Source organism: Notothenia rossii, assembly GCF_949606895.1.
Source record: "Notothenia rossii genome assembly, chromosome: 8".
Lineage (NCBI taxonomy): Eukaryota > Metazoa > Chordata > Actinopteri > Perciformes > Nototheniidae > Notothenia > Notothenia rossii.
Window position 1 is genome coordinate 23,705,252 of NC_136906.1, and position 27,956 is coordinate 23,733,207.

Below are 27,956 nucleotides of genomic sequence, written 5' to 3' on the forward strand. Positions count from 1 at the left end.
CAAGAAACGGTTAAATCTGAGGTTCTAATTCTTCTGCTGATAAGTTTCTTGTTGATCTACAGCTTTCACAAGTATTAAGGCAGCTAGGGCGCCACCTAGTGTTTAATATTGGACACTGATCCCTACAGGGACTGATGCTGGCGTTTATTCTAATGACTGCCGAGTGGTTGAAAGATGAAATGTTAACATGTGAATCTCTTTAACCCCGCATATTATGGAACAACACACATGAACTCAAGATTTTATTTGCTGAAACACAGAGGCTGCTCCCCATCAGAAGATCCCCATCCTTTGCCATCCCAGCCACTGTTAACCGGGTTCATTTAGAAACAAATTTGATAGAATACATTTCACGTGACCATCTTCCATCCATCTTGTAATTCTGCTTTTACCAATACCAAACTGCTAGAACGTTAATAGGTTAATCTACAGCCGCTTTATTTACAAAATTACACAAAAGCAAAACACAACCCTTCTTTTGAAGAGCATTTTGGAAAATAATTTAAAAACAGAAAAATACAATTATTGCAGTATACTACAATCTTATTGTTACATGATGCAAACGCACCATCTCGATGTACAGATTTTCAGTGCAATTTATTCAGGTGCACCCCCACACAGGGGACATGGGCTTTGCCTCAGAGCATCAGGGATGTTCAAACCCCTCCTTCAACCAACCACCCCCCCCCGTCTTTCCCACTAAGAGAATGATTCATAAGGGACATTGTCATACCGACTTGGGACACCATAGCGGTCATTGTATATGGTCATCATTGGTGGGATTCTTCACATTACACACTGATATATGTACACGTTACTGCATTACAAATGAATTGAGACCAAGGATCCAATAGAGATCAAGTAGTCATATTAGAACATAAACAATACCAGTAAATATGAAGTAGTCTGTCTCTGAAGGGTACATTATAGAGTCAAGGCCTACCACGTACTCCTCATCTTAACATGGTTCAGCTTATAGCTTCAGCCAGCACGTCACTCTATGGCTGCCAAGATGAGCAAAAAAGTCCGAAATAATATTTATATGGAAAACAAAACAAACTCCAGTGATTTCTGTTATTCATCATTCAAAAGTAAATGGGTTGTGTTAATTTACCTCAAGTTCGAATACAAACCATGTCTTTAAGAAGTCTCTTTAAACTTGAACTTCTTTTTTAGAAGTTCAGGGCAATGCATAAAAAAATATCTTGCAAAAGCCAGAGGAAAATGTCAACTCTGAGTGGGACACAAGCACCACTTTGTGGCTACAACTCCTGCCCTGTGTTGGTCAGTAGAAGGGCTGCTTATTGACAGCTTTCTGTCTCAAAGACTTCATCCAAACCCTGACGTAAGCCGGTTCAGGTCCAGTCTTTCTTTCTTTCAGTGGTTGTGGCTGTGACTATACTTTGCTTGTATTACTCAGGAGCCATGGTTAGGTGGGTGCTGGAGGTCCTGCCCTGAGAAGATGGGGTGTAGCAGCGGGTGAAGTTGGAGAGCTGCTGCTGCAGCAGCCTGTGAGGGGCGGGATGAAAAAAGTGTGGGGTAGAGTCCATGTGGTACATGGTGGAGAGCTAAGGGGCCGTGGTGAAGTGCAGATGCTGGGATAATGTGTATGGGCTGACCGGAGAGGAAGGCGGTGTGGTGGGCAGGAATCAGTCCTGCGTGTCCCAGTGAGTGTCCCAGAGAGTGTCCCAGAGAGTGTCCCAGTGTGTGTCCCAGAGAGTGTCCCAGAGTGTGTCCCAGAGAGTGACTCAGGGAGTGGCCCAGAGGAGACAGGGAGATGGGGGTGAGGTGATGCTGGGGAATGTGGTGTACCTGGGCTAACTGGGCATGTGCAGGGTGAGGGTGGTGGGCATGTGCAGGGTGTTGGTGGATGCCCATGGCTGCCGCTGCAGCTGCGTGGTGCTGCAGGATGGCGTGCTGCACTGTGGTGATTGATGTGCCGGAGGCCATGGACATAGTGGGCTGCTGGATGTGGATCTGCTGCATGGTGGGGGGAGGGGGGGGCTGAGCCAGGCTGGCAGCGGCGGCAGCAGCTGAGGGAAAAGTCTTCACCTGCTTGGCCATTAACTGCTGCTGGATGTGCTGCTGAGCAGCCTGCTGCAGCTTGCCGTATTTCTCCATCTCCTCTGGTGTGAACGTGATGGGCTGACTCTCTAAAGGAGCCAGGCCGTCTTCCTCCGCCTCCATGCACTCCTCCTCTAGGCTGGGTGGGGGGTAAGCAGGGTAGGCATGCATCTGATGCTGCTGATGCTGCATTTCTGGCATGAGGGACTCCATCATGGGGTTCTGAGAAGGGTCCTGTCCAGATTCTGCTTGGTACTGGGCCATCGCCATGGAAGGCTCATCGGGTTCGAACAGCGGCAGGGGTTCTTGGTGAACAGGAGCTTCTATAGCGGGATGCTGTGTCTCTTCTTGCACAACTGTGATCTGTGGGGCCTCCTCGACCTTCTGCATCGGGGGAGCTGGTGGTGGGGGGGGAGGAGGGAACTCCCGTATAGGCTCTACCAGGATCACTTCTGGCTCAATACACTTTCCAGCTCCTGATTTCTCAACCTCCATAGGTCTGGTGAGGGGAAACAGGGGTTTCTTTCCGGCCTGCAGCTTACCAAAGAGCGGCAGCATGGATTTGGTCGGGGGTAGTTTGGGTCCAAAGTATCCCTGTGGTGGATCTTTAATCTTATTCCCACATTTTGTTCCTGTGGCAGAAACATCAGAGCTCCTTTTGGACTGAACCTTCTCCAGCAGCTGGCGTGCAGTAAGGCTGTTTTTCTGTTCTCCTGCATCCCGGGACCCCCCTTGCCTCAGAGACTGTGAGCTGGATGAATGGGTGTTGCGGTTAAGGCCTCGTGAGGAAGATGAACGCGGAGACTGGGAGCGGTAGATGCACGAGCGGTTGAAGTCTCTGCGTTGTGCGTCGGTTTCCACTCGAGCCCTGGGAGCTCGTCGGCGAGAAGAGCCCTTGGTGGAGCTGGAGGAGCGGCTGGCTGAGCTGTGGCTTCGGCTGTAGCTGCGCCTCCAGGATCTCGGGCTGGTGCTGCGGCTCCAGCTGCTGGAGCTTCTCGAGCTGCTGCGATGGTGCCGCCGGTGCCTCTTCCTGCGGCTGTGACTGCGTGAACGTGATCGGGATTCTTCTGAGGAGGAAGAGGAGGAACGATGTCTCCTGGATCGTCTACGTCCTCGGCTTCCTCTTCGCTCGTACTCAGAGTCTGAGGAGCGTTTGGAGTGCCTCCGCCTGCGGCCCTCTTTGCTGTAGTTGCTGTAGCTGGAGTTGCTGCGGCTGCGACGGCTGTAGGCGCTGCTGCCTGCCGAGGAGCGCTCGGAGCTGCTGGAGTACGAGTGGCTACGGGAGGTTTGGCCATGATGGCGCCGGCGACTGCTGCCCCGTCTCTCCCCCCGCCTCGAAGAGCGGCTGCAGGACCGCCTCGATTCCTCGCTGCGGTGACGCCGTTGTTCCCGAGGACTTGACCTGTGGTGCCGTGAGCGCTTGGTATTAGAGCCCCCTCCTTCTTCACTCCCGCTGCTGGGAGGTCGACCGGGACCGGGATTCTTTTGGGCTGAGGAGGAGCAGGAGGCACTCTGAGATTTCTCACTGGAGTCAGTCTTTTGACGTTTTGCGCCACTGTGCTCCTCTGAGGAGTTGACTTTGTCGTTGCCTTTTCCAGCTCCTCCTTCCTCTGCTCCTGACTTACAAGGCACTTCCTTATTAGCACGTTTCCTCTTCCCTGTTTCCACTGCTGTGTTTCCTGTAGCTTCTCCCCTTCCAGTTGTCAGCTGAACAGACGAGGCCACGGTTTTATCTTCTGACTTTGGTTTGGCTTTTTCCTTTTCATCAACAGCTGCCTCGTCTGGATTGGGATCCTTGTTTTTGTTCTTCTTCCGTTTGTGTTTTTTCTTCTTTTTGGGCTTCTCTTGCGTTGCCTCGGTCTCGCCCTCCGCATTTTCTTTGGCTTCCTTCCCATCTTTTCCAGTCTTGCGTTTTGAGTGCTTTGCAGACTTCTTGTGCTTCTTCTTTTTCTTTTTTTTCTTGGCACTAGTGCTTCCAGTTTGAAGCTTTTGCTCCTCACTTTCTACTTGCTCAAGCTCTCCTTTTTTTGTTGGCTTATCATTGTCAGTGCTGGTCCCAGGTTTAGTCTTTGCATCTACAGTTGTTGTTGTTGTTGTTGTTGTTGTTGTTGAAGCCGCCATCTCTTGCCCCTTGTCATTAGACGCTTCACAAGGCTTTGGAGACTTGGTTGCTTTCCCAGCACGCACTCCTTTGTTGCGGGACAGCTTGAAGTCAAAGTAGAGGGGATTGCAGCTGTAGGACAGGGAGGGCTGAGATTTGGTGAATTCGAGGAGCTCAGAGGGCCACTGCAGGGTAGTGCTCTCATCTTTGCTCAGAACTGGGAAGAAGGGACCTGTGGGGATCTTAGGACCCGAGTTGGAATCCTTTCTATCCTGTGTGCTCTCCGCTTTCTGAACAGGGGAAGTGGGCAATGAGACTCTATCTGCTGCGGGGGTAGAGACATCCTCCGTCTTTGCTTTAGGCGACGGAGGAGTGGGCTCTGGGTCAGGGGATGGAGGGACATTATCTAGTTCTTTCTCAGGTCTGCATTCCTCTGTAGCGTCGGGCTCTGTCTCTTTAGTCGTTTCTTCAACCTTCTTCCTCTCCTCCTGCCCCTCTTCCTCTTCGTCGTCTGCTTTGATCAGACACTGATCAGTGGCCTTCATAAACAGCAGGAACTGGAAGTGAGGCTTCACCCGGCAGTGAACAGGAGGTATATAGTGATAGTACTCCGGCTCCTGTCCTGCATACCCTTCCTCTTTTTTCATCATCATCTTTAATTTGTTGAGAGTGGAGGCGAGAGAGGCTCCGTCATCAGGCTGCTCCACCTCTTCTGCCACTGCCACACTAACGCTCTCTCCTGCTTCACTTCCTCCTTCACCTTCTCCTTCACCTTCCTTAGGGCTGTCTGAGCTGCTGCCAGAAACCTCCTCTTGCCCTCCAGCCTTTTCTCCATCCTGTGACTCTTCTTCCTCCATAGCCTCCTCGCCATGATCAGCAAACACTGCGGCGGCTGTTTCCAGCTTCACTGGGGCTTTCTTGGCAAAAGAAAAGGACACACTAACTTTGGATGCCCCACTAGGGGTCGGGGATGAGGAGTTGTTCCTCCCCAGAGAGAAGCTGATGGTTGGAGCTGGTTTCGGGGAGGCTTCCTCAATTTTCTCTTCAAGGGGTGCTTCCGGGACACAGTCTGTCAAATCAGTGTTTTCAGGCATTATGTCGCCATCTTCTAAAGTCTCTCCATCCACAGCCACTGTGGTAGGTTTGAACATGGGCCCACTTCCTGGAGTGCTGTAACACAAAAGCATGATAACAATGAGAAGTGGGATAAATGTTTACAACTGAAGAAATACAAGACGTTACTTCGGTGATGGGTTAACTGGATGGTTGCATGCTTCATCTTTTGGTTTGTCATCACAAAGGGCTTGACAGGCTCCTGGTTGTTTTCAGTATCAGGATACAGTTTGATCAACATATTGACTGTAATAAGGAGTTACGGTCACATTGTACAGATTTCTATTCCCATCTTTTTCTGTATTTATGTTCTTGGCATTTGTAGTACCTCTCCTGTCTTTTCATTTCCTCATAATATATTTATTTTTAGTGAATGCCTAAAACCCCCAAGGCAAATTCCTTGCAAGTGAAAACCTTGGCAATAAACTTTATTCTGGTGTCCTTAGTACAAAACGGAACATTCATTTCTATATCTTGTCCTGTGAGATTGAACTGTTAAAATAATAAGAAATCTATGGCTGTGGTCTTAGTTAGCAAGTTTCATGATGATCCTTCAAGACATGCACCTGTGTGACCACTACAGATATATTTTGAAATCAAGCCAGCAGAGGGCACTCAAGGAATAAGCTCTTACCGGTCCTGTTGTTTCCTCTGCTCAGCCAACTCGTGCAATCTGCGCAGCATCTTTTCTTGCTTTTTTCCACCTTTCCGGGAGCGAGATGACACATTACGAGCAAACTCTCTCTGTTTGAGCTCTTTAAGCCTCTGCATTAGACGAAACGGGGAGAAACGAAACACATCAGGAACTTTTCTCACACAAAAAAACCACAAGATATTCTGACGCAAAAAAGATCTTCATTAAGCACCCAAGAATTGATCCTCTGACATACCTGCTTGTGAGCGTGGTCGTAAGAGTTGATGTGGTTGTCAAACTCCTGGTGTTTGGTGTACTGTTTTTCACATAGCTCACAGAAGAAGTTGGCTCTCAGGTCTTCCAAAGCCTTTGCAATGGCTTTCTCCTTTTCCACCTGGTCCTATTGTTGATGAGAAAAACAGAAAGGAATGAGTGAGTGTTTTTGAAAAGTAGAAGATTAGACTCAATTAGAGAAACTAGAGTACTTGCTCTCCTGTTTCTTTCCATTTGAGATGTACTACAGCAGCCCTAGTAGAATCAACACTGATGAGGATGGAACCAGCTCACCTTGTATTTTTGACGTAGTTCTTCTGTGTCTTCCTTCTCAACTTCGAGCACTCTTCTCTTCTCTGTGGCGTCCTCTGCATAGTCCAGCTAAAAAGCATAGACAGCAGTTACAGCACTTGCAGACAACACGGTAGTTTAATTCATCTTATATGCCACTCATCATAAACTGTGTGAACAAGCAGTTATGCTGCAGGCCCATACGAGCTCTGATGGTCACTTTGTTTTACTTCTGTTTTCCTCCACTTGTTTCTGATGGTGACAGATTGTTCAACTGAAAAGTTACTTAGTCATCCCTTTTTGCAGGTGGCTGTATAAATCCTCTTTGTATCTAAAAATTGCAAAACATGAAACCAAAACATCTGAAGTATACATTTCTCTTTAGTTTTTTTCTCAAAGGTGAACACAGGACAGGACTAATGATTTACAAGGCAGTTATGCATAATGTAGCAAACATAAATATATAAAAAAAGCATAAATCCTCCTGAAGGCAAAGGCATGATATTCAGCGAAAATTGTGAAGGTCAAATGCAATTTACGAAAGGAACTGAAAACCCTGGAACATTGTGCAGCCAGCAGATTCAGCAGAACATCTTCATGTGTATTTAGTCAGACAGTATTACTGTATCATAATGTTTGTGGCATTTGGTTTAAGATGCCATGACAGCTCAACTAAGAACTGGTCTTGTCCAATATGAAAACAATCAGAAATGTCAAAACATCACACTGTCAGTGTAGAGCAAATTACGCATTTTTAAACTGAAGCTTTTATGTCAAAAACAACATATAAACAAGTGATTGGGACAAAAAGAAATGAATCTCACCTCCATCTCCATGCGTCCCATCCCCATGACATCATATTTGAGGGTGATGGGTACAGGGTCGGTGCGTCCTGAGGGAAAAGAGACAGAGAGAGGACGAGGTGAGTTTTTGAGACTGGGACATGGGGCCAGCTCGAAAACAGCCTGCTTTCATAGCATAGGGGGCTGGGGTTAGAGAATTTGCCTTGAAGTGCAAAGAGACCAGAAAGCTACAGTGAACCAAACACCAGCCATTCTCACAGCTTACTGCAGCCACCGAGTATAAAACACTTTATCTTACTTTCCTTACATTTGACATGGCTGCTGGTTTGCATTTTGAATGAGTCAAATTAGCTGCAAATGTGTTGTTGGATGAGGTCAAGGGCAACAGGGCTGTTTAGCAATATGTCCTACAAAAGAAAGTAACTGGAAACAAGACTGTCCGTTTAGATCTGTTGGCATTTATTTTCAGTGTAGTCGTACAACCCACCGCCCCTCCTCCACCCATTCTTGTTGCAGTGCTGTCAAACCAATGCCAAGTTTATCAAGGACATTACAGCTTGAGAGTGTGTGTGTGTGTGTGTGTGTGTGTGTGTGTGTGTGTGTGTGTGTGTGTGTGTGTGTGTGTGTGTGTGTGTGTGTGTGTGTGTGTGTGTGTGTGTGTGTGTGTGTGTGTGTGTGTGTGTGTGTGTGTGTGTGTGAAGGGAGTTGCAACAGGCCTGCGCAGCTGCTGCGACATCACCATGAGAGGAACAAAGCCACCTAATATTATCTGCAGCCTAATGCATTGTCTCTTTCTGGACGGTCCGCAGGCCTGCTGACCCTTCCACTGTCCTCGGGTTCAAATGTGTTCCCTGGCCCCCTTCCTCATCATGACTTAGAGTTGAGAAATGTATTTTTCCCTGTCTACTTCAGCTATGTTACGTAAGCTGTGAAAAGAGCTAGATTAGAAAGAAATTAACTGTAGAAAAATAAACAAACAACCAAAAAAAAACCATTACAGATATAAAATATATAAAAATCAAAACTACTCTGGAGATTGACACATAATTGCTTAATCCACTCATAATCAGCCAAACAAAGCAGAGAGAAAGACAGAATAAAAAATTAAAAAAGGACACAAGCACTGAACTACAGCAGAGTGACGTCACAGGCCAGGTATCGCCATTGTGACAGTGCAAGGGATGGGGATACTTACCTGGTAAAACATGGGGATGGGGGGTAAGGGGAGGACAGACAGACAGGTAGACAGGGGAATCTCAAAACAAAAAGGCAAAAGAATTTGGACTAGTTCTGCTGCTTCTGTTGCCAGCCAGATACAACAATCAGTTGTTACTGATAGTGATTATCAATTCGGTTTGGTTTCAGTTTTTTCCTCCCACATTTTCAAGTTAGTTTTTTTTCATGAATCAATGTTTTATATATACCATTGGGCATATGGAATGTATAATCAAAGTGTATCTTGTGAAATACCGGTCACAAGTATGGTTTAAGTTTCTTACCAAATTGAGTTTAAATTAAGAGTTGTTTTCTATAAGACAGAAAAACTGAAGGCTAATACCATACATGTTTCATTTTCTGGCCCAAGTTATACTTTGAGCCAGAGTTACTTAATAAGCATTTGAAAGCTTTAAGCTTCCCTTAAACTCTGAATTAATGCATTTCAATTGGAGAGAAAAGAACTTCCTGGACACATTTTGATGTTAATATCCGGTTCATTCCTGTATTGTTTTTATAATATTGTCATCACAGCCCAATGACATATTAATTCTGAAATCATAGATGCATGGGCATTGGAACATAGAATGGCCTGCCTGGACTCTCAGTCCCACTGCAGTGTCTGTCATATGAGTGGGCCTTTAGCTAAAAGGCTATAATGACTGCATAATTGCGGAGGTTTTATTCCCCTGAAGTAGTAAGAGGACTGACTGTATGCTATGTAGAGCACAAGACTATCAAATGATAGGCGTGTGTTCACACTCTTTACCCAACAGCAGAAAAGTGAAACCAAGACAAGGGGTTGGTCTGTTTTTCAGCCACTGCAGTGGTTATTCTGAATGAAGTCACAAGCTAGGCCCAGAATTAAAGATTAATGAACAATTACAGTCATCCCAAACTATCACCAATCTTTAAACACAGTGACAATACTTCCACGTTACCCATTCCAGTGGAAAAGAAAGGGACCAGACAAAAACAATGTGCATCTAAATCACAGGGTGTGAATCACAGGGTTTAAAAAAAAAACTGAAAACAAACAAAATGACAATGTTCTAAGAGTAATACATATGCATGATAATATACAAGCAGCAGAATGAGGACTAATACAGAGAGAATTGAAAGCCTATGTAGCATTGGTGCTCTGATGAGGAAAACAAAGAAAATGGGAGAAATAAAAACAAAAATAAAGAAAATTCAATTGGGGGATAAAATAACATTTACCACTAAGTTTACCATCAGCACAACATGGGCAGGATCAAATCGCTGTAAAAAAGAAACACCAATTGGTTAAGCAGGAAGATTGAGGCACACAGAGAAGGGAGGGTGGGGTTTGGAGTGTGTCTTTGGGGTTTATTACCAGAGGGGGTTTAGTGTGTCACCCCCCCACCCCCCTTCACTCATGGCCAGGTGCTTACAGGGATTTCCTCTCACCACTCTCTCCCAACCACTGGTCCCAATCCCCGGGCCCCTATCCTGGCATTGCCTCACTCTCTAAACCACAATATGCCCCAAAAGTACCAAACTACCCCCCCTTACAAAATCTGCCCCAAGTCCTGTATCCCTCCATTACAGAGAAGAAAAATGAGAAACCCAGTCATATAGGTGGTTTTAGAGGAGCTACAATGGGTAAGGGAGTGATTAAAAAACCTACGACTCAATATGAACTATGATAGGTAAAAGCTAAAAGGCAAGAGTTGTGAATCAAAACTAACATCTACTGTGGAGAGTCTGGTAGGCCTGTCACGACAATATACTGCATCATATTGCGATAAATGACTGACATTTTTAAAGACTATTTTTATGCCACAGATTTGATCAAATAATGGCATAATAATGCAAGTAAAATGTTTCAAATAGCAACAGACTTTAACTCCTTAAGTATATTAATATATTGGAATGTGATATAAATAGAAAAAAGAAATGGAACACACTCTGGCTCTGATAACAGAACTGTGCACTGCAGGTCAGATAATGCTATGGAAACCTCACTGTTTATTCTGGCATGCTGTTTGTGACATTCTTATCTTTACAAACACTCGTGCAACAGGCAATATCAAGGTCCGTTAGAACCTTTGTGGTCATGTCCAAAGATCGTACTATAAAATCGAAAGTAATTATTGTGACAGGCCTAGCCTCTGTTGCCAGTCTTTACGTTTCATTTTGTTTTATCATGGGGACAACTATCTAGTCTGAGACGATTGATGCCTTTAGGGACGACCACCATTTCCCCCCTTTAAGCGTTTTGCAAGGCAGATGCTTGTCAGCCCAGTCATAGCAGATCTCCCTGAGAATCTTTCATTTCCTTACTAGCCTACAGCCAGCGAGATTGTTTTGGGGCGTGCTTTACCCTAGAACAAGTGAACACATGACATACATAAAAATGTACCTGAGCAAAGAGCCAGCAAGGCTTTGAGCAGTGCTTAGAGCGTGGTCTGTGTTGCTATCTAGCAGCAGTTTTCCCAAAGTATCATAAAAATGTGTTACATTTCACTCTATCCTGTTAAAGTAGTAGCTCAGTACCTCCAACACTGCTTAAAGCCCCAGGTGAGTGTGACGGTTTGAGGCAGGCAGGAGTGCACCGCTAGGACAAACATGCTGTGCAGCAGGGGCAAAGAAACGGGGGGAGGACGGGAGTGTTTTACCATGGGGACAGAGACATTTGGGGTGTAGAAAGGTGGTGAGGTTTTCCCTGTAAGTTGACTCTATGGCCCGGTCAGTAACAGACGCACACACACATCTCAGTCCCACATGATGACCACGCACGGCACATACACACAAGCTTCACAGGTTTTGAGGTAGAAACAGGCAAACAAGCAGAAGGGGGAAAACATGTCTACTCTGCAAGCCATTCAAAGTCTGAGCCGTGGTTACAGCCAATCAGATACCCGACAGCAGCAACGGAAACTCAAAGAGGAAAACAAAATCTAACGTACGTGGAGATGATGATTCTAAGGGATGTGATGGAATCATAGCTTCCTAAATCTACCTTGATTTGAAATGGATTGTTGTTCTTTGTTCAAATCGAAGCACTTTACTCATTGTGCAGATTGAAATAAAGGTTTAGTGATTATGAAGCAAAGAGGAGGAAGCTGACAGAGGCCATTAGCCTACGGTACACTGTCAAAGGGGTGTTACATTGAGGTCAACTGCAGAGTGGGAGAAAGAAAACACACCCACACACACATACTGACATACAGAGGGGATCCAACAAACCTTACCTAAAAAGGGGCAAAAAGGACAAAAGAAGAATAAGAACAAAGTCAATACAGTGAAAAACTTAAAAAGGGGACACAATGCTTTCACTTCAAAATTCAAAAACCTTCTCTTCTTGCAGGGAGGACAGGACAGGAAAGGAAAGGAAGATAATAATGATTATCCAGCAAACTTCAATGTGATGCAAGGGCGTTTCTGTGTTGTGTGACACTACAAGTGCATTTAGCACATTTGAACAGAGATAGTAGGCTCCTTCATGGGCCATTCATTCCTACAAAACAACTGGACACACTTTGCCGCAGTCTCATCTGCCCACAAAGCAGGATGCTTACATAACCACACATCAGAGGGGCCAGCGGCAAACACAAGAGCACAGTCAGCCCCTGCTACTTGTTCTCTTCTCCACAAAGCACACATCCTTATCACATCAAATCGATTGCTATTCAGCTGTTCAAGGCCAGATGGAAATGCATGCACACCAAAATGCTAAGCTCAGAAATGACTGCTGCGTCGTTACTCTGCAATCACTTGTCAGCCTGCCCAGAATGAAGCAGCTTTCTGGTCTACTCTGGTCCCTGGCCTTCGTCAGGCCGAGAATACCTATGAGACGACACAGGGATCCACGACCATATAAAGTGGGGCAAAAAAGTATTTAGTCAGCCACCAATTGTGCAAGTTCTTCCACTTCAAAAGATGAGAGAGGCCTTTAATTTTCATCCTAGGTATACCTCAACTATGAGAGACAGAATGGGGGGGAGGAAAAAATCCAGAAAAATCACAAATCGCAAATTATGGTGGAAAATAAGTATTTGGTCAATAACAAAAGTTCATCTCAATACTTTGTTTTATACCCTTTGTTGGCAATGACAGAGGTCAAACGTTTTCTGTAAGTCTTCACAAGGTTTTCAAACACTGTTGCTGGTATTTTGGCCCATTCCTCCATGCAGATCTCCTCTAGAGCAGTGATGTTTTGGGGCTGTCGCTAGGCAACACGGACTTTCAACTCCCTCCAAAGATTTTCTATGGGGTTGAGATCTGGAGACTGGCTAGGCCACTCCAGGACCTTGAAATGCTTCTTACGAAGCCACTCCTTCGTTGCCCGGGCGGTGTGTTTGGGATCATTGTCATGCTGAAAGACCCAGCCACGTTTCATCTTCAATGCCCTTGCTGATGGACGGAGGTTGTCACTCAAAATCTCACGATACATGGCCCCATTCATTCTTTCCTTTAGACGGATCAGTCGTCCTGGTCCCTTTGCAGAAAAACAGCCCCAAAGCATGATGTTTCCACCCCCATGTTTCACAGTAGGTATGGTGTTCTTTGGATGCAACTCAGCATTCTTTCTCCTCCAAACACGTCTAGTTGAGTTTTTCCCAAAAAGTTCTATTTTGGTTTCATCTGACCATATGACATTCTCCCAATCCTCTTCTGGATCATCTAAATGCTCTCTAGCAAACTTCAGACGGGCCTGGACATGTACTGGCTTAAGCAGGGGGGACACGTCTGGCACTGCAGGATTTGAGTCCCTGGCGCGTAGTGTGTTACTGATGGTAGCCTTTGTTACTTTGGTCCCAGCTCTCTGCAGGTCATTGACTAGGTCCCCCCGTGTGGTTCTGGGATTTTTGCTCACCGTTCTTGTGATCATTTTGACCCCACGGGGTGAGATCTTGCGTGGAGCCCCAGATCGAGCGAGATTATCAGTGGTCTTGCATGTCTTCCATTTTCTAATAATTGCTCCCACAGTTGATTTCTTGACACCAAGCTGCTTACCTATTGCAGATTCAGTCTTCCCAGCCTGGTGCTGGTCTACAATTTTGTTTCTGGTGTCCTTTGACAGCTCTTTGGTCTTGGCCATAGTGGAGTTTGGAGTGTGACTGTTTGAGGTTGTGGACAGGTGTCTTTTATACTGATAGCGAGTTCAAACAGGTGCCATTAATACAGTTAACGAGTGGAGGACAGAGGAGGCTCTTAAAGAAGAAGTTACAGGCCTGTGAGAGCCAGAAATCTTGTTTGTTTGTAGGTGACCAAATACTTATTTTACCGAGGAATTTACCAATTAATTCAAAATGTGATTTCCTGGATTCTTTCCCCCCATTCTATCTCTCATAGTTGAAGTGTACCTAGAATGAAAATTACAGGCCTCTCTCATCTTTTGAAGTGGGAGAACTTGCACAATTGGTGGCTGACTAAATACTTTTTTTCCCCACTGTATGTGCATGAACAAGAGGTGCCAGGGTGGCCTCAACGCAGCTCAACAGCCAGTCATCAGCTCTGCATGTCTCTGAAGGCTCACCAATAAACACAATACAAATGTAATATCTAAATGTCAGATTGCAATATATCATGACACTTCAATCCGACACAGTGGAGAGCAGATCTAAATAAAGACAAGAGTGACTCTAGAGAGGGAGCCATTCCTCCTTTTCTTCTAATTTACAACAAAGTTGAGTACCACAGCCGGTATCTGGAAAAGTAAGGACATCTATAGGCAGGGTAAACCAGTCTTCTGTGTCTGTTGTATTACAAAACCAGAGACAACTGAAAATCTTATCACCTGAACCACAAACACGAGGAAGGCATGGACTTTTCATAATCTGATTATGCTGAATACAAATTAAATTAAGCAGCACAATTCTGAACGCAGATACCTTCTGTCTTTTGCGTTGTGAAGTCAAGCAACTTGCTTACGTAGCTTGTGCCTAGAGACGTTGTGTTTCTCATTACAATTCTGATATTGAGCATGTTACTGCTGGGTTTAAAGGGAAATAAATGCTCTTAAGCAAATGAGCAACTAATGACAAAAATAAGTAGAAGAAAATGACTGCTGGGAGTAGAAATAAAAGATCTGATGTTAAAATGGTGTGGGTTGACAGCAGAGAAAAGAACACGATTGAGGAGGTAGACAAAACTAAATGCCAGAAATGATGCAGAAAACCCAGCTTGGTTCTTAGCTAACTGCCAGGACCCATTCGCTTGCCAGTGATGTCATCACTCATGGCCAATGCGATACGTCATCCTCTTTGGAGAAAGTGCATGGAAGGGTGCGGCTCTGAAGACGGAGCTAGGAAGTTCGAACTAAAAGAGAGAATAAAGAAAGTGATGAGGAGAGAAAGAGGCTGATGAGACAGGAAGGCTCGGTGGAAACATGCCAGGGCTCTGCACCACTGCCTCTGAGCCAATGAGCCGACTAGCAGAGCAGGGTCGAACTAATGATGTGCTGACGCTAGCCAAGACCAACCCACACACTCAGCTCTGTTCAGCCTGCTCCCTCTTGCAGCAAGTCAATATCAACTGGGACATCCAATTACAGATGTCTCCTGAAAGTAAACCTCTCTAATGCAGCTTTCTTGTTGAAAGCTTTCTACACGAGTTCATTCAATGGAAAGAGCTTACAGAGCATTTTTACAGCACCGCTTTTACTTCCCTCAGAAGAGACCGCAATTCTCGATCTTAAAAAATGAAACGGATGGTGTACACATGATGTTAATCAGTTTAAGTAAATAATATACTAACTACAGTATAGAGAAGGATTGAAACGGTTATCTGGTTCATAATAAGCCATGCCAAAATTGATTATGATTGGTATCACTATCTTTTTTTAAATCATTGAAACAGACTGTCCAGCATCAACCAAAGTTAACAACAGTCTCCCTAAGCAGGCGGAGCATGCAACGGACGTGGGTCTGTTTTGCGTCAATGTTAACATGGTGGAAGGCAGTCAGAGGTTTTTCCTTTTTCGAAATGTACATGGGTTCTGGACTAGGTCCAATGGCATTGTCACAGCAGCCTGTTCTTAAATTGCGTTTACAACTAGGCCAGAAAAAGCCCTTGAAAAATGGTGTGCTATGCATTCCTGCAAGTTGACAGCTCTGTTGGCTCGAGTTCTGGCTACCCTGTTTACCATTTTAGTGTTTCCAAGTCAACCATGTGCTCTTCGTTATCATGCAGCTGCATCCCTGCCCCAATGTTTCGGGAGAGGTACATTTAGCTTCTTTACCATTTGTTCCGGCAATGTAAGTTGAGAAGAGGATGTATGTTTTTAACCAGGGGTAAGATCTGTAGATGATACAAGACTTGTGTGCTAGCACATCTGCAATACATAAATCCATAACCACTTTTTCTCAAAGTTAGTTGGCTAAAACAACTGAATGTGAACAAGGCTGTCTTCAATTATACTGTGATTTTGAAGGAGGACCAAAAGCTTGCTTTAATCTGTTTTGCATTATTGAAAGACAAATAAACGCTCCACTCCTATCCTTCAACCCACTATGGTCCCTGCCCTCGGTGTAACTCCTTTACAAGGCCTCTGAAACATTCCCCTCCCTCTTCCATTCCAGGGAACAGCAGCGAGAGAGCGACTGGAACTGGAATGAGGTTTGTTTGAATACAAATTGATTTTAGCTAGCAACAGACACAAAGGAAAAGACCAGAGAAAGAAACGGGAAAGAAACATTTGCTGATACAACAAAACCTAGAATGTGAGGGCGAAGAAAATGACAAAGTGTTGGTGGCTCAGTACCACCAGCATACATTGCAAACAGATGTTCAGAAGAGTTTGTCCTTACCCTGCATGCTTTTGCCAAGACCTTGCCCCGACTTCCAGCCATGTTTCTGAAGCAGCCGGTGCCCAATGTTATCCTAGCAGAGAGAACAGAGGAGAAAAAAACCAAAAATATTCCAATAATAAGAGGAGCTTTTCCCTGTTGGGTTTTCATCAAAAACAAACAAACAAAAACAAAAAGACACTCAGATCACACCATCATCATCAGCACAACCACCACCATCACCATTATCATTATTGTCATCCACATCACCTACAGCGTGTATTATCAGTGTCTTCCAGCACAAGGAGTGGTAAGGACGGTTAGGGTGGGGGGGTAGATGGTTGGAGACTGAGAGGAAGGGTAGCTTGTCCACTATGAACACTACATGAGGCTATGTGTAGCTTGTAAACTACAGGACACCCTCCTACAGAGTGCTGTTTTGTAAGGTAAAGTCATTTCTTTATCTTTTACTTTGGATGATAAAGATAACATTGAGTCACATCCACTAACTGAGAAGTTAAGAGGAGTGGTAGGAAGGAGGGAGGCAATATATGTATCACACACGCATACATATATGAACCACTACAGAGCAAGATCTTAGTACACAAAGAAAAGTGACACAGAACAGGTATGGAAATCTTGCATTAACAAAACAAAGGTCAGAAACTCCAAGCTTGCTGTGATTCCGTAACCATGACAAGGAGAGCACCATGAAAACATATGCAGCTGTCACAAAAACTATAGCAAGAGGAAGAGACAGAAGTGGGGCTAATGGGCCTTGGATTACCATTACAAGGCCCAGGGTGGACAGAATATGTACGTGTGAGGGGATATGTGGGTGTGCAGGTGAAGAGAGGGACAGAGAGACATTGTGTGCACGTAGCCCCGTTGGATTCACTAGAAATAGCTGTTGTGAATGATTTGGACACCTCCAGTATTTTTTCGTCTTTTATCAATGGTCTGATCCAAGCCATATGCACAATTATGATTCTAAACCATTATTAGACACAAATGTGTGTGGTTAGCTTGCCTCTTATTTAAATCCTCTCTTAAACCATTTTTTCAAATGAAGTGCAGGCAATGTCGAGAAAATCTGGTCTGTACTTTGTCAAGTGTTTTCATTTTAAGACTGAGCACACAACAGGAGTTTGTCAAAAGTGTTATCTCTTTCTGGAAAAGTATGTTTTATAAGAGGGGTGGCGCCTGGCTAGAGCACAAAAGAGACTCATCATTTGGTCATAAACAATGCAATTATATTAAGTAAATATTAATAACTAAATATGAATTTGGGGGTTTTATTTGAATACTTTAGAAAGTATACAGACAATGTACATGTGGGCAAGATCAGACCCATTATATTGAATCAAAGAGGCTAGAGAGAAGTGCGAGAACACACACAACAGAAATTCCTAGTATACTCAGGGGGGCAATTGCACATGTCTGAGAGCGTTATATCACTAGTATGGGTCAGCAAGAAAAACAAAAACATTAAGTGAAATGCAAGATCATCCCACCACTACAGTACATCCTCAAGCACAAATAAACAATGAGATTTCTTAATAAGCAGTGTTTTCTGTTGTGATTATAACTATTCCAAGCTTTGCTAACATTCACCAGAGTGCTGCATTCTACCAAAAAAACATACAAACCAAACATAAAGGATATTTATAATCACAAAGAGATTGACATCAACTTTCACAAACAGAAAGTGAAGGGGTTGGAACAAAACAGCATGCACCTTTTTGTTAAATTATTTTAACAAAAAGTATCGTCGGTGTTAGTAGCGTGAATGGTACACATACAGAGGGGTGGAGCGGGCTGGGGTGGAGGGCGGGTAACAAAACTCCAACTATGTTAGTTTCAGGTGGATCAGGCACAGAGAGGAAGGTGATGGCTCAACAGGGCTCAATTAGTTCTCTTGACAAAGAGGAAGTGGGGACAGGGGGGGGCAGAACAGAGCAGGCTGAGCCATGGTGGAGGTGAGTTTCTGGGGTGTTGGAGGTGAGCTGAGCTTGAATGGGTTAGTGCATGTGAAGGGGAGTGGGAGTCACACACACACAGCACACACTGCATCTCCGCCCAAAGGGTCTCATTTATGTTACATTTGGCCTAATCATGTTAAAACCCTGTTGGCGTTTAGGAGCAAACTGATGCCTTCTTTTGCCCTATTTATTATTTCTGAGAGAGTAAAAACGATAGGTCAGTGTTTAGAACTGTGAAATCCCAGATACTTGTAACAAATCTATCCAACGCAACTGGCTGATGTTTTCATCCCAAGAGAGAAGCTTAACTGCCTCACTTCCTGTTTCTGTTGAGTTTGGTATTCCCCCCCCCCCCCCCCACTATTTCATGGATCTATGAGCTGTGTTTTACTCTGTGACACATTCAGATCCCTTTCCGCTGCGGGGTGAGATAGGAGGGAATCTGTGCTGGGTCTCACAAGGATGGAAGGGAACTGAGGACACCTGCTTGTTTTAAATTATAACTGGGGCATTAAATCCTACATTTGACATGCTTTCACTGTACATTGCCTGGCAGTTCCTTGGCATGTCACCACCAAAGATAGGCTGCATGGCTAATAGTTTGTTGCCTCCTGCATGGTGGACAACATGTCCCCTGACTTCATTATGTAGGAAACACAGCAGAATGTGCTGCAGTGGATGCCTCCCCTCCCACCGACATTGGGTATGCTTCTGTCTCTTACTGCAGTATTACGGTGCACCACTCTACACATGATTATCTATATTGATTTGGGGAATAAGCTGATCTATGAGGTTTCAGCAAGAAGGAAAATGAGATGCACCCTATACTAGCTGCTCCTGTCTCGTGTTTACACAATCCCTGTTTGCTGATTTGTTTATTTTTTATCTCCAAGGCCAGAGAATTCTGACCACGGGTCTTATAATGAAATGTTCTGAAAGCTCAGAGAACATAAGCCCTACCTTAAATTAAATGTGTTTTCTCATAGAAAGCTTTTTTTTTTTCTATCTCTGTAAAATTCTAAACTAAATATTATTAAAAACAAGAAGGGCAAGTTGGATAAGGCATCAGTCGCAACTGCTGACACTAATAAAAAGATTAGTTCAAAATGGGCTCAGCAAACTAAGAGGGCGGAGATGAGGCGCTCACTGCGTGTCTGAACAACAGATGTGTGCACCAAAAGAATAGACAGACGGATGAAAGCAACGACGGCGAGTCCAACAGCAGTGCAAGTGGAGTGAAGGCATTTCCATACGAACCTGGCTTTAAAATACTGGGCTGTCAAAAAAACAGTCACACGTGACACAACGTAAGAAACCAGCCAAACGCTTTCAACTGCAATTCTGCTAGCTTCTCTAAGTTCTTACATATGCAAATCTTTCTCTCTGCTCTTAAACAAACATAATACTGTATACAAACAGAAAGGGCATGTCAATAAATCCACTGACTGTTAATACAGGAGAAAGAAAAAATTGAAAATGTTATCCAAACAAAAGAGATCTAAAAGGAGAGGTGTTTTTAAAACTGTGCATTGTGCCGTCATCGGCACAGTGCATGGAAAAAGATACGGGGAAGGGAAGTGATATGCAGGGGACCCCACCTAGAGACCTCAGAGTATTTAGGAATCTTATTGCTTCAGTCGAAGCAGTCATTGATATGTCTACAGTACTGGAGCGTGTCTCGATATTAGCAAATGCTCTGGTTCAGAGAAAGATGTAAAACTGGACCTGCATATTAATCTATGCAAGTGACTCAACTAAATCAACTCAAACTACATATTTTGTATCATTTTGGGGGATTATTGCTCACAAAAACAGAGCTTGTATATTCTGATGAGTGAACACAGACCCTTTAGGGTTCTGTCTTGCAGAAAAAGGGGGGCTGCTGCTGCAGTTACTCATCCTCCTCTCTCGTGTCCTTGAGGAATGTGTTTTTGGAAGTGCTGGTGGAGGACAGGGCCTGCTGACTGCTGCTCCTCATAAGCTTTTGCAGCTCCCTTGTGTTTGGTGCCTTGTGCATTCCTTGTTGGTCTCCCCTTTTGCAGGTGTGACTAAATGGAAACAACTGTCTCAGTGCATCAAGAGTCAAATTGCTTTAACAGAAGGCTCCTTTTTCCCAGCAAATGGAGGTGAAGTGTGGAAGTGTCAGAGTGACCGTGAGGGGATAACAGATTTCATGAATTAAGTGATTGGAAAAATGACAGAGAACCAGCGTCCGGTTTAAATGGAATCATTTTAAAATACATACTTACCTCATAATTCTGAAAGCCCAATGCATCAACCGGAAATTAAGTTGACACTGAAGCCCACATTTGTAGCGGTCTCCAGTAACTTTAAACAGAGACTGTAAAACTGGCCTTCCATTCAGTTTGAAGTGGGTTTTTTGGTTAGGTTATTCTTGTTCTCCACACTTACCCCATTGCTGACTTTAAAACAGATTATTTTGAGGGCATTAGCAATGACCTTGAACCCAGCATCACTGATGCTCTCTGGATTAACGCTGGTGCTTAATAGAAAGTTTGCCATGTTGTAAATAATGTAGGTCACGAGTAGGGCAGGATTAAAATAAAAAAAGGATTGCAGGGTTTTCATTTTCTTATCAAATTGTCATATCTAATACACCATATATTTTAGCATCTCTAGTACAAGTTGAGACAAGTAGTAAAGAACACATCTTGAATACAAAAAGTTGAAACAAGATTTTTACTAAGAGAAAAACGCATTGTGGTCTGCGCACATGTGATTCTTAGATTTCTGGTGCGTATATGTGGTTTCTGTGGCTCTGAGGCTGCCCGCTGCATATCGCTCTTGGACAGGGTCAGAGGGGGAAGGAGGGGAGGTTGGAGGGACTGAAAGGGGGCAGAGGACGTACGAGGGATGAGTATTGGAGGAAAACTGTAGTAGTGATTAGGACACAGTGTTGAGATAAAATAGTACTGAATGCTACCAAGTTAACACATGCAATGCAAAAACAATGTTATAGAGAAAGAGCAAAAGACCAAAGGGAAAAGACAGAAAGAGAAAAAAGATCCCAATAAAATACCACAGACCTCTAGCTGCCTATAGTTCACACACAATAAGTGGCGGGGGAGGGGCTCCGAGAAGCTGGGCCAAAGCATTCACTAACAGATTTCAGATCAGGCCTGTGTAACAACACTGTCACATACTCTATGTCAGTCTGTGTTTTACTGTGATGTTTTAGCTATCCATTTAGGCGCACTGTGTAAGGCTGATTAGGGGTAGACATTTTGGACTATACTGTTTGTACATGTTGCACGTTTGTACATTTGACAGTCTTATACACTGTGTAATTTGTATTATTGAAATATAACTGATGTAACGAAACTGTGTCATCACCAGATCCTTTAAAAGAATCCTCAGGGTTAACAAATATTCATAGTGACTTGCTTGTGATTAAACAGTCTGCCACCATCTCCTTTGAGCATGCACTTTCCAAAGAGAATATGTAAAGGTGTGTATTTCTATTAGTGACGATGTGACAGTTGACACCCCCCACAGTTGTGACCATGTCTTTTCCACATGTGTGATGCTGCAGCGCTGCCCTCAACGCCCCTCCACAAATAATAGCGCAGGAGCTAAAGAGTCACTCAAGCCAGGTGAGAAGGCCACCTCTCTCTATTTTTATTTCTCCCTCTCCACCACCCACACACAGTGGGAGGTGTGTGTGCCTGTTAGAAAACAATAGAAGTGAAACTCAACCAGGATGTAAAAAGATTCTATGCCAGATTCCGGCACATCTTAAACACAAATATAGGCTACACATTTGATCATAGTGATAAATTACAAAATTGTGAATAAATTAAGTGTTTTTTTCCCTTTCAAACGGGAGCGTCACAGTGATCAGCCCAATGGAATGTATTCCGCTGCTTGCATGTTTATTTTTTTTAATTGACGGGAAATCTCAACTTTTGTATTTTCTCAGGCAATCCTGTTGTTATAATAAGTCATTATACTCATAATTTACTTGTTTAATTATGTTTCGAATATCTAGTTTACTTATGTTGCAATCTAGATTTAAATATAGCTTTAATTTAGGAAAAAATGAAATCCCTTTTATTTGTCATGCTTTTGTTTGATGATTATAGAAACTGAAGAAAGTGAGCATGCCTGTTAGATTACTGGTACTATCTGATTGACTTTCAAAGCACATCCCTAAGGTTGAGGAGAGGTCATGGGACACTGTGTAGGTAAGAGGAGTTTGGGCCTGCTCACCAAAGAGCTTCAGTGACAGAGAGGAGAAGCGGGGGTGGAGAGAGTGGGAAAGACAGAAAAAAAGAGAGCTTCCTGCGCTATTATCTTTGTGCCTCTTCAGCGAAAAAAATGCAGTCCCAGTTGCACAAGCACCATGCCAGCACAGAATGACAGAGGGTACTGTACAACGAATCACTGTGTAGTAGGGAGGGAGCGAGAGAGAAGTAGAGGTAGAGAGAGAATAGATGTAGAGTGCGACAGTAGTGAAACAGAGAGAGAGAAAGACAGTCAGAGAAGCGTTACAAGGACCCTAAAGATAGGAGTAAGAAAGCAGAGCGTGCAAATACAAACCGGGTCATTGCTGCTTAGCTAATAGGGGGCCAATTCGCTGCAGGAGAGAAATATCGAACACCCCAAGTTGTGTACAATAAGATAACTGTCCTATAGACACAAACACTTACACACAAATTCTAGAGCTACATGGACACACACTCATTCAAACACAGATGTAGCCATTCACACCATCTTATGTGTGCTATTTTGTTTGCTAAATGGGGTGGAATAAGCACTGCCAACTTTTTGGAATCGGAAACATTTGAGCCACTGAAAAATAGTCAGATATACAGGTGTAAACACTTCTTAATCTGGCTGTTTTTGAATGCAAAATGGTAACATGTGCATTGATTCAAGAGGATCGCATTTATGATCTTAACCCTTTGAATACATTTTAAATCCGTGAATCATCAAATCAGAGTTGTTGGAAAGGTAAATCACTCTCTCAAACATAAAAAAAACAACATGGCTCAGTACAGAAACCTTGTTTAAAGCAGGTATATTCATAATAAAGTCTTGTCATTACCAATTAAAAATGAATAACAGCTAGGATGATTAGAAAACAGCCATTGATGACAGTGCTTTATCCACCCCATCCTTTCAGTCGTCTTATCTCATTGTGCTAAGATGACTAACAATGACTAATGGGAGACTGATACATAAATCAAATGATTATCCGTAAGCTGCACATAAAACAGGAAGATCTAGCATATACATTATCTTTTAACTATCACACAGGAAATGGAATAGGCAGAGGACATGGGAAGTGGGAGGGACTTAAAGGGTATTAATGACCATGAGACAGGTGATTCTACAGGTTAGGTGGCAAGTGTGTTTACGAAAACACTGGATGCATCTACATGGGCAGAATGAATGGAGTTTATAGGTGTGGCTTTTATTTCTCCCTGGGCCAATCATCCACTCTCACAGCTGGTCCAATGGTGTGGGATGATGGATGCAGCCTTACCGATTCGATGGGCTTGTCCAGGGACGCCTGCTCCAGCTCCAAATGCCCTTCTTCATACTGGTCAAAGTGATTCCCACCCTGAGTGAAAAACATGCAAAAGCTTAAATTAGAAATATCATGTAGACTTGCTTTCTTTCATCATCATCAGTTAAATCAGTTTTTGAGCAAATCCTAAATATTCCAGCCAGTGGTGAGGATTTAACTGCATTAAAGTAGTTTTTGGGTTTATCATGCAATCTCAGGCCAAAATAATCACAACATATGCTTCATTAATTGTGTTTACCTCTCAAATAAAAGCAAAACACACATTCCACAAACAGCATATGGTTTACTATAAAATCATGTTTATATAGTTTAATAAAAACATATAAATTAAGAAAACCATTACTCCACTATAAACAATCCCATTTTCCAGTTATTTAAACTTAAAAAAGCCTTTAGTTTGAAGTTTGGATTGTTATTTCAGGAAACAAATTCCTGGTAAATTATGTATGTATTCCAGGAGTAGCAGCAGTGAAGGATGCCTTAGGCTATTTGTTGTCTGAATTTGAAGCTGGGCTTTACTTACACAAATTGAACATTTCATTTTAAGTCCATACCCTGGGAGGACGGAGAGTGAGTAATGGGCTTGCTACCCTGACCAAAAGGGTTATGTTTATAGAGCAGTTTCTGCTCAGAGACAGATGGCTTCCTCTCTTAAGCCGCAGAGGAGAGACAAAGGTCATGTTTGTGAGTGTGTTTTCTACTGACCTTCAGACAAAACTGAACAAGTCCAAAAATAGTTTGTGGTACAATATTTACTAGATGCCTGCAGCAACCAGCAATAGTACAAGTGTGGACAACTAACTAATGCAACTAGACATGATATATACAACATAGGGAGGTTTGATTTCCACTTTTTATATCTATCTGGGAGATGGAACAGGCACTGCAAACAAATAACTTGCCTTTGTATTATTCAGGACTTCTTCCTTCACTGCTAAAGAGTATATGGTTACAGCTGCAGAACTGTGCAGCAAAGACAATGCTAACATGGACTGGGCTATGCAAGCAGCTTTACCCCCTACATTCTCTCGGGGGATCTGGGTTTTGCAGAGATAAGCAACTACTCAAATCCGCCCACCATAATGAGGTGATTTGATGCCACACTGGCAGCCATTAACTCAGATGAGACAGGACCTCTCGTCAGCATGAGTGAAGCCCGGGATTATGAGAAGGAGATTCAGAGAATAGCAAAAGATTTATTTATGAACAAATCAATTTATCCCTGGCTTCTCTTGCCCAGCCACCTCTCTTCCTCCTGACGTTCTGCTCAGACCACTTAATGTGCTATCAAGCACAACCTCGGCCTGCCACAATGACTTCTTATGTTCTGCTGCTTTTTCCTCCCCTGAGTCTGGTAAACAAACACCACGGCAATGCTGCATTGAACTGATCTTCGCTATGTCCTCTGATATTACAAGAGAACATTTCTCTTTGTTTTTAAACGCTGATATGAGCGCTCCATACCACTTAACATTAGCAAATAAGAGAACTAATGCCAGCCAGCAGTGCAGATGCTCATAAATAACCTTGTGTCTTGCAATTCTAAGCTGCATTCTAAAGCTCCAACAAAGATGAAACATAGCTCCATATTGCTAATGGACTTGTTTTGCTTTAGATAGTAGGTAGACCATCAGTGGGAGTTTCCTTCTCCGTGTTGCTTGGCAGCTTGCTTTAGTCCATGGAGTCAAGGAGAAACTTTCTGAATACTGAGCAAATGAATCCTTCACAGCAGATCTCCCACACAGAGCTCCACTGTGCTTAGCCAAAGCTGCCTTCAACAGACTCATTCAGAACACACAACATTTAGCTCTCACTGACAAAAAAGCTGAATACTGAGTTCCTACTCGACAGCATCACAGTGGCTTTAGAGGGAAAAACACTGGCTAGTAATTTCACAAGCAATTATACATGCTTAAACTTGTAATGGCCTGTCTACTAATTCACCCATTCGTCATATCATCACTCCAAAAAGTACTTGACTGCTTTTGAAAAAAACAACTACAGCATTTTAAGCAAAGTTTATAACTGTCCAATAGCAAAAGAACCCCCAAAAATACCTAAAATAACAAACTGAGCATCAACGGCTTCTTGTTCAAAAACACTTGCTCTTCTTCAAAAATGGGCCAAATATTACATAACCAATGACGTCAGAAAAATTTAAGGACAAGTTAGTTGTTGAAAAAATGTATCAATACCCTTTAAATATCCCTGAACACCGCAGTTACTTTAACTCTAAACCAATTGAAAATGTTCTAAATGCAAGCACACATTTTTGACACACAATATTTTTACCATCTTCAATATATCTTAACATTCATTGTATATACATAACATGAAACCACAACTTTTCTAATTTGTACCATGTGAAAAGATGGTTTCTGGAGGAAATGTTTTGAAACTTGTAGCTGAATGACACCTGTGCCAGACTTACAACCCGAGGTAATCCCAAAACTCAATTTTCAAGCTGCTTTTATTTGATAAAACCAAATGACAATTTATTTCAAAACACTGCATTAATATATTTAGAAAGGAAAACATTACGACACATTATCTGCATACTTTGTTACTAAGGATGTCTTCTATTGACAGTTTTGAGACCAATCAATAACCATACATCAAATCATTAAAAATATGTGGGGTGGCTTAAAATATGTATTGCCAGAAAGTACAAATTCTGCAAAGTTAAAGTAGGGGATTAGAATGTCATGTAAGGAATTTGAAGTAAACAAATATGATGAATGACAGAATGTTTATGGTGAAAAAAACACATGTTAACATGGTCATCTTGTTTTCTCTAATCTTTAATTTTGTGTTTGGCTTGTACTGGGCGCGGTCCTAGATCAAAGATAGACAAGTGAAAGACAAACAGCTCATATGTGGGTGTAATTCAGCAACTCAACTGTTGTAAATATGCAACCTAAAACCTTCACAAAAAGGCATGTTAAAACTGTTCACTAGGGACGGATTCATTTGTAAAATTGCTTGAAATGTTCCCACAAACGAAGCAAAATTGAAACCCATTGTTACTAACTTCTCTACTTGTGAATTGTACGTTTAAGTCGTGTGATAGAAACAAACAAAATGAAGGCTAGATAAACCAGTCTGGCAACGGTACAAAAACTAAAAAAGTGAAGCAATTATGTCACCTTTACCGTAAAGGCTTTACGCAAGGAAAACATTATATATAACACTTTGAAATAAAACCTTTTTTAAATATCAGCTAATAAGTGGACAAGGGTATGTTGTTGATCTAAAAGCAATCGATAAACATGCCTCAGACATTTAAGTAGCAAACTGTAAGATATCATTTAATGTAATGTCATTTATTATTGAGCCTACATATATCTGGTTAAAACTAGGTCAAATTTAACACGCTAACTAGCTGCTGTGGTTGTTGTCAAAATGATACAGCCATTTCTAGCTAGTACTACAACTGCTAATGAATGTGCGTACCAGTTAGCTACAAGCTAGCTAGCAATCCATCGTTAGCATATGTCGATAAACAACCACACTACCCAAGGTCACTAACAATATATATGTTGCTGTTGCATGGTTAAGATAGTTTGCGTGGTAAGCATAATCGTAAGGCTAAAAACCAATGACAGGAGCCAAATATAGCACGCAGCCAAACACTGAGACGTAAGGGAAGTAACATTCAAAAGAACCGCAGTGCACTAGCGTTAGCTTAGCCAGCTTGCGGTGCTAGCAAGCGGCATCTAGACCAGACGTTTGCAATTACATTTAACCGCCCACTACGTTATAAACCATATGTATGTGCTTAAACACACATACATGGTGAAATATGTGCAAAACATCAATCGTTTAACATGCATTACCTTGAAATCACGCTCTTCGTTGAACCTAGAAAATCTGTCGGCCATTTTCTGAACCGAGCAGCAGCTTCTCTATCGCTCCGTCTGTCCGTGTCCAACAGATGCGCTGTATTGGTGCCGCTGCTGATGCTGCTGATGATGATCTGCTCTAAGCAAATGATCCTTCCTCTGTCAACTGACCTTTCGCTAACAATTTCCACTACATACTGTAACAGTATGATTCCCAGCAATATGTTACATGTGTACCTTTTGTAATGAACTGGGGCTATATTAACACTGTAATGTCTAGGAAATGTGTATGCCCGATATGAAAAGTAACGAAGTACATTTATTTTT

General features: G+C 43.0%; 1 protein-coding gene across 11 annotated transcripts; it reads right to left on the reverse strand.

The window, feature by feature from the left end:
• Positions 1-229: 229 nt before the first annotated feature.
• On the reverse strand, positions 230-27,805 carry gpatch8 (G patch domain containing 8). Of its 11 annotated transcripts, none has more exons than XM_079643636.1 (11): positions 27,624-27,688; positions 23,743-23,820; positions 22,794-22,830; positions 19,491-19,509; positions 16,273-16,345; positions 9,716-9,757; positions 7,301-7,368; positions 6,480-6,566; positions 6,169-6,312; positions 5,913-6,043; positions 230-5,335 (listed from the first exon to the last, which is right to left on the reverse strand). In XM_079643636.1, the coding sequence occupies exons 7-11, from the start codon at positions 7,325-7,327 to the stop codon at positions 1,417-1,419; spliced, it is 4,308 nt and encodes a 1,435-aa protein (XP_079499762.1). In that variant the 5' UTR covers positions 7,328-7,368; positions 9,716-9,757; positions 16,273-16,345; positions 19,491-19,509; positions 22,794-22,830; positions 23,743-23,820; positions 27,624-27,688; the 3' UTR covers positions 230-1,416. The 11 variants fall into 11 exon arrangements, with proteins under 11 accessions (XP_079499762.1, XP_079499761.1, XP_079499756.1 ...); XM_079643635.1 differs by having other exon boundaries at positions 9,716-11,712; XM_079643630.1 differs by lacking the exon at positions 9,716-9,757.
• Between the last annotated feature and the right edge of the window lie 151 nt (positions 27,806-27,956).

Coding starts and splice junctions, on each gene's coding strand:
- gpatch8 (XM_079643626.1), bottom strand. CDS start 27,668: ATGGCCGACAGATTTTCTAGGTTCAACGAAGAGCGTGATTTCAAG. Junction 16,346..23,742: donor TGGACAAGCCCATCGAATCG/GTAAGGCTGCAT, acceptor TCTCTCTGCTAG/GATAACATTGGGCACCGGCT. Junction 6,313..6,479: donor AACTACGTCAAAAATACAAG/GTGAGCTGGTTC, acceptor CATCAACAATAG/GACCAGGTGGAAAAGGAGAA.